The sequence below is a fragment of the Montipora capricornis genome, chromosome 11 (assembly GCF_036669925.1).
Source record: "Montipora capricornis isolate CH-2021 chromosome 11, ASM3666992v2, whole genome shotgun sequence".
NCBI classification, from domain to species: Eukaryota; Metazoa; Cnidaria; class Anthozoa; order Scleractinia; family Acroporidae; genus Montipora; species Montipora capricornis.
The window spans coordinates 16,880,637-16,893,557 of record NC_090893.1 but is presented as its reverse complement, the minus strand read 5'-3'; the positions used below and the strand labels follow the sequence as shown (position 1 = coordinate 16,893,557).

Genomic DNA, 12,921 nt, shown 5'->3' with positions numbered 1-12,921 from the left:
TAAAATGTGACGTTTAAAAGGGGCCTTAACCAAGAACCGTAAACGCCCAGTGGCGACAAAGAAATTGAATCACACTTTTACTTATATCTTGATGTTTGCTATGCCCTAACAGGAAAGCTCAGAAAATGTTTTCACGGCCACAGCTACGGGGATATTTTTTATCCAAAGCGCACTTTCCCTTTCCAACTTCCGTGAAACCCTGGACAAAGGAATGTGAACTATCCTTGCGTATGGAACCCGCACCCACAGTGCACGCGGCACTGAAAACTGTGCTATCCTGTCAATCATCTTCCCTTTCATCGGAATCACTCATTTCTATGTACAAACTACGTTGTTGTCGATCTACCTGTTGCAACGACGCTACCAAAGTCTTTTTTTTCGCGGAGGTAACACAAATAAATACATTATCAACACATTTTTGACTTCTTCTTACACTTGACTCGAAAATATCATACTGAATTCCTCTTAAAATAGTTGAAAAATGCACAAATAGCAAGCCTAAGCACAACAGCTGACGTTCGAATCGCCGCTCGCCGGCAACCCAGTTTTGGCGTCAAAGTTTGTTGACAAAAAGTTGCCACAAAATATTTTAAATGGTTTTCTGGCCTCTTAATTGTGAACAATTGACGTGATGTCGAACAGCATAGTTCTTCCTGCTCGCTGAATTCTGATTGGTCAATTTAAATTTCAGTAGCTCTCGCCATATGCACGGATGGGAATGCTCTCGCTTTTTATTAAATTAGTAATTGATGAAGACTGCAGGAACCATCTGGCACTGGCATTGATGCATTTGAAGTTATTATGTATTCAGTTTTGCTACTTGCAGTTTCAGTCTTGTAGTATGATTATCTACTTCTTTAAAGGCGGTGCCTACTACTGTTATTGCGCATATGTTCTGCGCATGTCGAGATACTCGGGTTTCCTATTGGTTGTCGTTGCTAATAAAGAGATATTTTTGGGTGGTTTAACACCATGTGGAGAAAACTGAACTTAGCAAGGCCCTTGGAATCCAAAAGAAAAACTGGGGGTAACCATGCATTTTTCAGAGATAATTAGGCTTCAGTTTGGAAAAGAACGCCATACGTTGCTTTGTATGTTATAGCTTTTTACAAATATTGCTAATCAATTATGTTTGAAAAATGCGTGGTTACCCTCAATTTTCTTTTTGGATGTCAATAACAGTTGTAGACTATTGTTAAGGTCTCCTTTCCCGCATATTCATACATCGCGCAAAGACACCTTTGAATTAGTAGGCACCGTTAATCTTATACATTTGAGTATAGCGTTTCAACAGTTGTATCAGGCCCATTTAAACGGTTTTAATCAGTTTGCTTCAACCGTCATTTAAGGTCGTTCAACATTGTTGAAAGCGCGTTGGATAAAATTTAAACCGACTGACTTACATGAGGGGGTATGGGGGGGGGAGGGGGGGTGGGGGTAAAGATCACGTTTCACATAAACTAAATCGGGCTTTTCGCGTTTCACGTGCTAAAAAAAACGCATTTTCACGAGTGACGGACAAACATTTGGCTATTTCACGGAGGTGAGAACAACTTAATAACTGAGGTCTTAGACTTACCTCTTATTGCCACAAAACAGCCCTAAATGACGTTCCCCCTGATACATCCCGATCGTGTTCTCGGAGCCATAAAAGAAAATTCAGTTTTCTGTTATTCCCGCCAACTTCTTGTTTCGATTCCTAGGCACTAACATCTTCATCCTCCTCTGATTCTTCTCTTTTGTTCACTTGAACCTTGAGTATGATGGTCACTGGACATGTGACGTCCAAGACTTCCGAAACCTCCGCCATATTGAAACTGTTCCCACAAGACCCTAGGCCTGGGGACTGTAGAAACCTACAGAGGAGACCTAGGGGAAGGTTCATCCCCAGATTCTTTGACCTCTGACAGGAAGTCAGGATTGATAAGGATTCAGTAGGGCAGCCACTAGCTGTGATCGGAAATGGGATAGATAGCTCTTCAGACAATTCTTTTCGGGAATGCCTCCTGTTTATCGAATGTTGCCCGACTAAATCACACAGGTCACACACAAAAGAAATTTTTACAGATCTTGAAAAAAACCACTCCTACACTCGTCGCGACAAAACACACAAAATCACTGACGCATGCAACTTAACTGTCAATCAAAAACACTCGGATCCAGTCTCCGACACTCTTTCAGGGACGTAAGAAAGAAATTCACATTTCAAAAAACAATCAAAGATATCCTGTGGTAAGCTCGTGGAGTAAGTAAGATACTGCGTCAGGGAGGTGATATAGCGCATTATCAAGCCTATAGAGTGGTTACAAATGCAGTGTAATACATTTTTCTGTTACGAATGCATGAATGCGCCTGCCGAATTTGAGACGACCAGAGAAGTCGATTACAAATTTACCATTGTTTAGGCCTGACAGCCTGATTCGCCGACCATCCCGATAGCTCTCCACGAGCTAAAAAATGCCTCAATCACGCTTCACATCAATTAACAAAATCACGATTCACGATGCAAGAAAAAAGAAATTAACGTTCTTTCCTCCTACATCGATTCCACATTTCTTTTGTTCTAGTTGGATGGAGTTGAAGCCGGTATATTAGGCCCAAATCAGAACGAGAAATTCTGGTTTTTTGTTCTTGCGTCATCGCAATCAAACTGTCGACTCAATTGTTGGTGCAATTATTCGAACCCAGCACCCGCAAAACTTTGTTTTTGCTTCCAACATTTGCCCAACTTCCGTTCAACTTTTGTTGAACGAATGTTGAAACCGTTTAAATGAGCCTTTACAACTTTACGGCGTAAAAACTCTGCTAATTTATTATGCAATCAAATTCTATTATGGACCGCTCCTGTTGAATTTTTTTTTCTGAACTGAAAGTAAAAGCAGTTATTGCACAATGCTTGCTTTATTCGACGAAAAGGGAGAGTACGTGGCCCTCTCAATCGAGACTTCCTGTTTTTCTTTGTAACTGACCTCGCAAACAGTAGTCAATGACCCGAACCATCGAAGCTGTCTGCCTCTGTAAGTAAATTATGATACACTATTATGTCAGTTCTAATTCAGTAAAAAATATCGTCACCTTTTGTTGACTGGCTATTTCGTGTTGTATCATTGTTATAACTTCAAACTTAGTTACCATTACAACCAACTAAGGAGCGCTCGAGGTCTGAGAAATTTAGAGCATTGTATGGACGTCTTGTTGCACAAAGGGTCTTTTTGAACATCTTTTAAAATCATAGGGCTCAGAGATATTATTCATCATACCCTGACAACTCGGAATAATTGTTTGACCGGCTCGCTCTGAATTTTGATGCAAAAACTCCCTACATCCTCTTTTAACTGTTAACCTTACCGGGGAGGGATTGTGAGTGTATTTCGGAGAAACTTTATGTTGAGTCAATGAAACACATAATCGATGTTTCTTCTAAATTTCTACTCTGTTTGGTTACTTAGATCGAAAAACTTCAAATAACCTCAAAATGGTTTTTAAGACGTTGTAAAATAGGCAGGGGAGAGCAAGGGTTAAGTGCTGAGAGGGAATTAAGTCGCGTATGACGAAATCCCTAAAAAATCTCTTTGACAGCCAATTAAAGAGACCCATTGCAGCTTCAGTGATCAAATTAGTGCAATTTTCAATTGGATTGAAAAACAAAAATGTTCATTTAAGAGGCAATAAACAAAATCACAATGAGAAGGAGGTTCAACGTTTTCAAGCAAGAAATCCATTTATTACGCTCGACGAAAAATTTAGTGCATTAGTTTAATTACTCTCGTGCGGTGATGCATTAAGTTGCATTCGCTGCTTCAGACGTGTATCGAATGCGTGCAATGCGCTGTATACCAATGTGAAATCAAGCAAATTGAGCCAAAGACAAAGAGCATATTAGAACTAGAGAAACAGGACTCATTAAACTTACAAAGCACTGGTTAACGCCATGAATTCCAGATCAATTTCCTCGTATGACATCACATCCACCAAAGAGCTTCAGCGGGGTCTTCCCCGATTGAAATTAGATATATTTAACGGAGGTTCAAAAAATAACTCTACTTAAATAAGCCCATTGTTCCTTTGAGGCTGCAGAGGTGGACATGGCTTTAAAAAGCTATGGTAAGTACGATAGTTGCTAACTTTCTGAGCAATGTGCATGCTTGATTGGACCGCGGAATATTGAAACATAATGTGAAGAGGATTGTTTGTTATGGAAGTGATGGAAATTAGCTGATCTTTGATTACGAGGAAGTTGTTTAAGCGTTTAAGTCAGCCAATGTAATCTCCTTGCTCTCCTTTGCTAATTTACCCATTTGCCAAGTCTTTGGTCCTCAGTATTTTGAAAACTTAGCATAGACAGATGTTTAGCGATTCTCGAATACATTTCAATATTATGATCACCAATTATTATCTCGTTGAAGGACAGGACTTTAATACTCTTGGACACCTGATACCTAAAGACATTCATCTTCCTATTATTATGGAAGCCTTTTCACCTCATTCATTCATTAATAAGGTTCTATAAACTCAGCTGTTTAAGAATAAGGAAATATCATCAATACATGCCAGCAATACACTGGCAATAGTGTACACACCGCTACTGCTCACGTTCGAAAACCTCAGCAAAATTAACATTTGAAGTGGAGTAGATTTTAAGGTCGGCCCGAGGTAACTGATAACATTATCAGTATCAACCACAGACTTATAGCAAAATATGCAAATATCTTGTTCGACTCTTTTACAAGGAAAATTCTGTCAGAGAGAAAGGCATTCAATTGAATTCTCTTTCTAGGGCCCCCAATATTTACGTTTGCGCAATTGCAAGTGCCTATAAAAAGGGAAATTTGGGAACATTAGCGAGCAGCATTCCTACACACGAGTTGAAACATGAGACATCTCGAAGATATCGAGAGGGAAACGTTCATGCATGAGAAACCGTCGATTTCCGTGAGCGTAAGGGAAATGAAATTGCCTTTCATGAGTTTTTTTTCCTGTTACTTTTTGATCCAGTAAAAGTTTAACGCATAAAATGACAGCCACGTGGAGTCATACGGCGTAATTCTTAAAGCTTCGCACACCAAAATGTCAAAGTTGCCTAAATGCTTGGTAGGCTCACCCCTCCCCACTCCGCTTTCCCCACCCTTCCCTCTCCCCTAATTTTTAATAGCCTTACGACATCAGTTATGGTCATTTATGTATTTTCAATCGGGTGGGAAAATACCCGAGGCTTTCGTGATCTATGAAACATTCTAGAAGACCTCCGTGTGATGAAAAAGAATTGCGGTGTGACCTTGAATGTGCTAACAAATAATCGCTTTGTAATTATTCACAAAACTGAAGAACGCATCCGTATCGATACGCAACGATTAGGCAAAAACATGACAAAAATTAATACAGCCCATGTTACACTAGACGATTTCTAGTGCAACTTGTCTCCTAAATTCGTTGCGCACAAGGTGAAGGATAAAAAATCGCTCGGTGCAACATTCCCTGAGGAGCCATTGATAACTCTCGAGAAGCCTACGAGTATTTCAATCATTACGTAGTGAAACAGGAAGGAATAGCAAAATCTGTGTTTTTAAATAGCTACATTTCGGAGATTTGGTCCACTAGGCAGTGAATAATTTTGGAAGAATGAGAATAATTATTCTCATTCTTCCAAAATTATTCACTGCCTAGTGGACCGAATCTCCGAAATGTAGCTATTTAAAAACACAGATTTTGCTATTCCTTCCTGTATAACGAACCTAATGGACCGACGTTGTTTCCCAGAATCTTGCACTTTATGTATACTTTTCTGTGAAGACGGAGACGAGAACTTTTCTTAGTGGGCATAGCTTGATCAGATTGCAGGCAACCATTTAGCGCGTGCATTAAGGAAAGGGGGCAGTAATGATTAGGCTCCACTACAGTAAAATGGTATTTTTTACATTTCTCTGATGATAAAATTGACATTTCACGTTTCACGGAATTTTTTTTTTTTTTTGTAACTCGGCTACAATTGAACTACTACGTACTGTGACCAGCAAACCACGACCGATTCGGTAGCGGGCGAGTAAACACCGGACACAGGACAGCTTTAAACACAACAACTTTATTCCACTGTGGCAATCTCACTCACATCTCCGCTCTCGTAAACACTCCACTTTTGGCGGTTTTCTAACAGAAAAGGTAACGCAACGATTACTAAGGTACAAATAGGCAAAACGTCGATGAAAATGAAGACACGCACCGAGCTGTAGCGGCCACTTTGAACTTACACACACAAAACCACTCCCTCCTCGAAAACGTACTAATCACGTGACTCTCCGCGTTGGTAGTCACACGTACTATGATGAATCTTGGAAGGAGCACATGCCCCAAGGGTTCCTGAATCTAAACAAAACAAGTTGCACAACAAAATAAGGCCATCAGTTCATAATTCACGGAAAATACAAAACAACAACAACAACAACAACAACAACAACAAACAAACAAACAAAAGGCAATTCACACCTTCGAAAATTTGCAACCCATTATTTACAGCCTTAATTTCTCTGGGTATTCGGCCATGACTCGAATCGCACCTGATAAATCTTGGTAAAGCAACGCATTTTTATGGCCTCCACGGAGTTTCAGATGTCACAACATTATTATGTCAGAGCATTTTTCTCTATATCGGTCCCCAAATCCCCCGTCAAATTCATAAAAGTGTTTTGCATTTATTAACGACATTTGAGCTTTTTTCCCGTTGGAATGGTACAAAATGTTTCCACATGACGTCACGGCGGCCATGTTGGAAGAGTGAAACAAAGAATCAGCGGCCATGTTAGAGGAATGAAATATTCTTTTGGGAATTGAAAGCCATTTTTATGCAAATTCTTCCTTTTGTTTTAGTATGCAAATATTCCTGTTGGTCACATGAGCGAAAACACTCTATAGGATTCAACTCTGTCTTGCTTGGGGTAATTGTTTTCTGAAAGCGAGCAAACCGGATATCCTAGAATAGGGGCTTTAAAATCAATTCAAGGACGGCATACGTTGTCGACGAAAACGTCATCTCAAAATATCACTTTGCATTACCGTAAGTCTTTCGTGGATATATATGCCATATCATTCGCGTCGTACAATGTGGGAGAAGTATCCTGTAAAATGAATAGGCCATTTCCGAGTTGCTGTTTGTCTCGGTTTCGAAGCGAGTCTTGGTGCTCAACAATTGTAAGGGAAATGAGTTTGATTTGCATAAGAATACGCAACTCATTGCCATTTGAATGATTGTGCGCCAGGACTCGCTTTGAAACTGAGGCATGCAGCAACTCGGAAATGGGCTATTGGGTACAAGCGGTTTCAGAGTAAAAATAGAGTGAAATGAAAGGATCATATTTGTATCAACCCCTCTGGAGTACTGCACAAACATTTTTTTTACAGCACAAACATGCTCTGAAATGCGTGTAACACGTGCAGCACGATTATTTTATCTCTTTTAACCAATGATACTCTTTTTTTTTTTGGTATTGCTGTTGACGTGGCCATCAAGGTTTCTTGAACTCTCTAATATTCAATTCTTAACCCTTAACAGGCATCGTCATAATTTAAATATCTCGACTCCTTTGATTTTAAGGTTCAAGTGAGACATTAGATTCCATAGTTTCATCGGAGTGCACGACCACTTCAGGTATGTAAGTGAAGTTTACAAAGTGAAGTAGTAGGACAAGATGGAGACCAACCAATCACCTACAGAAAGTCGTATCATTAGTGAACATAATGGCTGATAATACGATGCGTCGCGGTCTGATTGGCAAAGACCCAACTTGGCTTTAAGAGAACGTACCCGTTAATTAAGCTGAGTTTTTCTATTGCTGAGAGGGAGAAGGTATCCTCGCACTTACCTAGACTAAAGGATCACTTCTATAGCCCAAGGATGACCCATGCATCCTTTTCACCTATAACCCGCACTTCAATTATATACCTTTTTTTTTTCCTGTGGCCCCGCTGAAACTTAGTGAGGGTCCTTAAATTAATCATTGTTGGCAGCGCAGTTAAGGAAGGAAAACTACACAACAGCGCATTTTAGTGATTTTGCTTGCCTAGAAAGTGCGTTCTACATTTAAACACACTTCTTTGCCGTCAGTTGCCAAACAACAACTGTTTCTGTTTCTCCTGTTCCTCACAGCTCAGACGAATGGAGTTTTATGTACTTTCATGGGCTTAAATAATGATATTTACCCAGAAAGCTCCACTCACTCGAAAGTGGTTTTCCGGGAGGTCCCGCATTCGATAAAATAGTCCTTTTCACGGTTAGTTTTTCTCATTTGCATTACAACATAATCTAGCATGTATTTGAGGCAATAGCCCTTTTCACGGTTTAAAACTTAGTTTTTCCCATTTGCATCACAGTGTAATCTAACGTGGGTGCGAGGCAATTTTGGGTTAAAACTACAAAATAACCCGAAATTGCCTCACATACATGCTAGATTACATTGTAATGCAAATGAGAAAAACTAAACGTGAAAAAGGCTATTTCGGGCTGTTTTGTAGTTCTAACGCGAAATTGCCTCGCATCCACTTTAGATTACATTGTAATATAAATGGGAAAAATTAACCGTGAAAGGGATATATTGGAAATAGAAATGTTGGCTTTTGAGGAGAGGGGAAAACTGGAGAACAACCTCTCAGATCAGACGCCTTCCCTGCTAAAGTTGAAGTTTCTTAGAGTTCTATGGAATTTCATTGCATTCTATCAAATTCAATGGATTTCCTTGGAGTTCTTTAAGTCCCAATGATGGAACTGCATCCGCAAGGATTAAAACTTTGTTAATACCTGTGTGGTAAATTTCATACAAAAATCCATGATCACAAGGGACAAAATATGTTCCCGCGAAAACCTCAATGACGATTATGCTTCTTCTTTCTCCCTATAGCCAACACATCAAATTCTCTCACTCCATCTGAGTTTTCTCAGTCTGGAGAGGACAGACAAGATGAGGATTTCCCGCCACAAGATGCTAATACTCCTTGGCAAGTCGGTAGTCTTCAGCCAGGATCCTACTGCGTGTACAGATACTCCCCACTTCACAGGGAAGAACGAAGTTTCGAATGGGATCCGAAACCAAGCAAAGGGATTATTTCACAGAAAGGTGCGATGATAAGATATTTCTAGTTCTTTGTTAACAGTACTGTCAACACCACTGTCAACGAAAAAATGTTGCCCGATAATCATTAAATTCTTCTGTCAAAGAGATCAGTTTTAACGACGAATGGCCCATATCATGCACTACACCAGCCTTCTGCAAAGCACTAATCTGAGGCATTTTTTTCGATTTCAATTAAGTTTTATTATTCTAAACAACAATTTTAGGGTGCGATGGTTGTCAGCGGACCATTGTGTCATTCTTCCAAAACCCAGAAAAATTTATCCAGAAGATGGACACGGCTGGGGACTTGTGCAAAGAACGCCGTGAACAATTTATTCTGCTTGAAATTCTTCCACATCTAGAAGAATCATGGGGTAGATGCTACGACTTAAACAAACGCGTTTACAAACAGCTGGCCAAACTAAGTGGCAGTGTCAGCGGTGGTCAAGTCGTGAAACATTCCTTACAACTGCTTCTTCATCTCATCTGCAAAGATAATTTTGAAAGGGGCCATGAGAGTCTACTAGAACTGGAAGGAATCATGAGGTCGTCCATTTTTTCTGACGAAGGGGTATTTAGGAAAGATGGACAATGCGAAAGAACACTCAAACTCCTTGTCTACAGTCGCATCTTATCATTGCTCCTAAAACCCGACGTTCTGCAGGATCAGCTGCTCGTGGCAGATCTGGAAAACGATCTGAAGAGAATTGTAGAAGAACTACAAAGACATCAAAAGCAAGTAAAATGCAAAAAGAAGGATACACTTCGTTATTCGATAGAGTTTACTATCATGCTGTTTTCCCATTCCTGTCTCTTAAAACCTAGCGAAAGTTTGCCAACAGATGGAAAAATGGAGACTTTCCTGGAGGAATGCCAAGAGTTCTGTGTAAATGCAAGAAAGGAGAGCAAGGATTTAACTCTTCTTGAAAGACTGAGAAAAAGGAAGAAAAATCTATCGTGGGCTGAGCTGCATAGCATTTTGTACCATCTGCATGGAAAGGTTCGTACTTACAAATTAATAATGATTGTTCGAGTTCTGACGCCATACCGTGCCTGTTGGCCCTCATGGCAAGCTATTAGCCTTGTCTATGAGAAACGATTATCATACAACAAAACGTAGCAGACGCAAGATGTCCCTGATTGATTTCAAAACTAAGCTAACAGCGCAACGTGATACACTAGGGCTCTTTTGTCAAGGGCTACACACAGGCATAGGATTCTTTATTCGAATCTTCGGGTACGGACTCCGGATCAAAAATACCGCTTTCCAAAAGAATGCAAACGGTTCTTTAAGGATTTTTTTTTAATTCTAAATCCCAAAACACCGTTTTTATGACTTGGCACAATATCGGAATAACATTTCAAAAAAAAAAAAATTCAAGCTGTCTGCAAGAATTTGTCCTCACAGCTGCTAACCATGCAAGCTCTCGATCCAAAGTGAGCTTGTGATGGTGCAACCGCCAAAAGCTGAGGGTTTGGGGCGAGTGATGATCCCGATCGGCCCATTTCCTTTTGACATCGTACGACATTTTCTAAGACAAGGAAAGGTTACGTTTATACAAACGTTGGCCGTGAAGCACATATATTTTAAAAAGAATTAACTGAAGAGAGTGTAGTGTAACGTGAAGTGCTATATTTCTATCCCATATGAACCATGTGAGCGTTAGCCCTTCTGATGGAACTTTGCCCACACAAGGACAGAGAAAACTCTGACCAGGGTGGGATCTCCGCCGCTCTACCGACTGAGCCACAAGGCCAGACTGGAGCAGGCCGTGGGAACTGAAGATGTTAAAGTCACGGCAATTAACATGTACAAGTACAAGGAAAGGTTACGTTTACGTGTGTTCAATTCCCACCCTGGTCAGAGTTTTTCTCTGTCCTTGTGTGGGCCCAGTTCCATCAGTAGGGCTAACGCTCACATGGTTCATATGGGATAGAAATATAGCACTTCACGTTACACTACACTCTCTTCAGTTATTTTCTAAGACAGTCTTGTCAAAAATAGACGATGTATTTACACTTGTAAGAGGAACAAAACTTACGAAAGCAACTATGACTCATTATTTGGGCATGGTCATAAAATTATTTCCATTTTCTGTACGCACAGTTGAAACACGAACTGCTTAATTGTCAACAGTTATTTGATTTCAAAGGCATGACGTAGTTTATTCTCTCGTCATAGGTCCACAGTGAGCGTCCTAATCCAAAAATGGATACTGAAAGACGAGCATTGATACTGATCAGATTGATTGTGGAAGCTTTTCTTAGTGGAGGTGGTGGAGAAGATTGGCGGTTTTGCCTAGCCGCATCATTACTCCTCGTCGAGATCGCAAAAAACAATACCACAAAAGGTGATACTGTAGAACTTGCTCTGCATTCTATTACTGCAGAATATGAGTATTTGTTTTTACTCCGGATACCAAGCAATTTTCAAACGGTGTTCGTGGGTCAAAATTCCACCTAAAACCCTTTGATGCTCCAAATCGACCATAACATATGAACGAAGGGGGTGGTTTCGAAACAAACTTTGGTGCTGCGTCGGTGGGGAAGTAGTATACAAAAAATTGGTTTTATCAACGGAGCTTTTAGGATCGCTGTACGGTGGTCAATTTACATTATCAACTCCGTTGATAAAACCAAATTTTTGTATAACATATGAACTTCCAATAAAGGAGAGAACCAGGAGATGCCTTTTAGGTTAAAAAATGCTTTTCTAAGATAAAGGAAAAGGAATTTTTAGAAATAAAGATGTTTCAAAGTCGTCTCTAAGCAACAGCTGAGAGTTTTAATGTAGAACTTTGGTTCAATGAAAAGGAAAGATGACGAGTTTTCAGTTAGCCAACTAGAACTGTTTTGCTTTTTTTAACAGTGATGAGGCAGGAGGCAGCTCTTACTCTAGTTTACCTTCTTAGAGACAAAAAGGTACAGGACAGGCCCGAATGCAGAGCGTTGTTAGAGAATAGAGCTTCAGAGCTTCTCTTTAGCTCTGATCCGGAGATAAGGAAGATCATGATCCATTTCCTGTCCCACAACCAGCAGGAAGCGGTAGCACTTCCAGCAGAGAGACATAAGGAACATTTATCTTCGACTTACAAAACGCAAACCCTGGAGATAAACAACACGATCGTAAGCCATAGCGCCGAGTGTTTTATCAGCACGGGAATGTTTCAACGCAAAAAGGTAAATCTAATGGAGGTAAATCTAATGGAGTTAATTTGCCATGTCAAGAAAACTGTTGTTGAGATTCTTCTTATATGGCATTTGACACAAAGAGTTCTGCTACTCTAACGTGGTTAGTGTTGCGCTTCTCCTTGTTTTGTAAACTTCAAAGGGCATCACAATACCTTTTGGAGAACTTAGTGACTGATCTATTTAAGGTGTAATTCTCTGTTCTGTCTGCGTTCATTCAATATATTTCCTCTTTGGAAAGTCTCAGCGGAACTAAAAGGTGATACACATGCTAGGGCGAGCGGATGATTGAGACAAGAAAGGGGATGGGCGACAGCTATTGCACGTCTTAAGTATCAAGAAACCTTTGTTTTTCTTACCACTTGCATAAGCCACATCCAGCCCCTCCCATCCTGTCAAACATTTTGACATCTCAAGTACAGATGCAACGTATTTGAAGGTGTTAAGGTCACTAATCTCTCCTTTGGAAAACGTTTATACTTATGAATTTCCCATTGATTGCTGCATTTTTCCAGGTGGCCGTCAAAGTGTTGAACGTCAAGAAAAATCATCTTCTGGCAGACAATCCAGATTTCGAGGCAAGAAGGCGACTGATTAACGAAGCTGACAACATGAGACGACTAAGTGAATCTCA

At 40.2% G+C, this 12,921-nt stretch overlaps 1 protein-coding gene across 3 annotated transcripts in view; it reads left to right on the top strand.

The window, feature by feature from the left end:
- Nucleotides 1-4,020: 4,020 nt before the first annotated feature.
- LOC138022848 (uncharacterized) overlaps nucleotides 4,021-12,921 on the top strand; it is an 84,117-nt gene continuing 75,216 nt past the window's right edge. For all 3 annotated transcript variants that reach the window (XR_011126652.1, XM_068869829.1, XM_068869827.1), the window contains exons 1-7: nucleotides 4,021-4,104; nucleotides 7,586-7,639; nucleotides 8,886-9,101; nucleotides 9,323-10,098; nucleotides 11,281-11,449; nucleotides 11,968-12,278; nucleotides 12,803-12,921. The exon at nucleotides 12,803-12,921 is cut by the window's right edge and continues 311 nt beyond it. Coding sequence is in view for 2 of the 3 variants with exons in the window: in XM_068869829.1 (XP_068725930.1) it covers nucleotides 4,086-4,104; nucleotides 7,586-7,639; nucleotides 8,886-9,101; nucleotides 9,323-10,098; nucleotides 11,281-11,449; nucleotides 11,968-12,278; nucleotides 12,803-12,921 (1,664 nt within the window). In the remaining variant the exon portion in view is untranslated. The remainder of the gene's footprint in view (nucleotides 4,105-7,585; nucleotides 7,640-8,885; nucleotides 9,102-9,322; nucleotides 10,099-11,280; nucleotides 11,450-11,967; nucleotides 12,279-12,802) is intronic.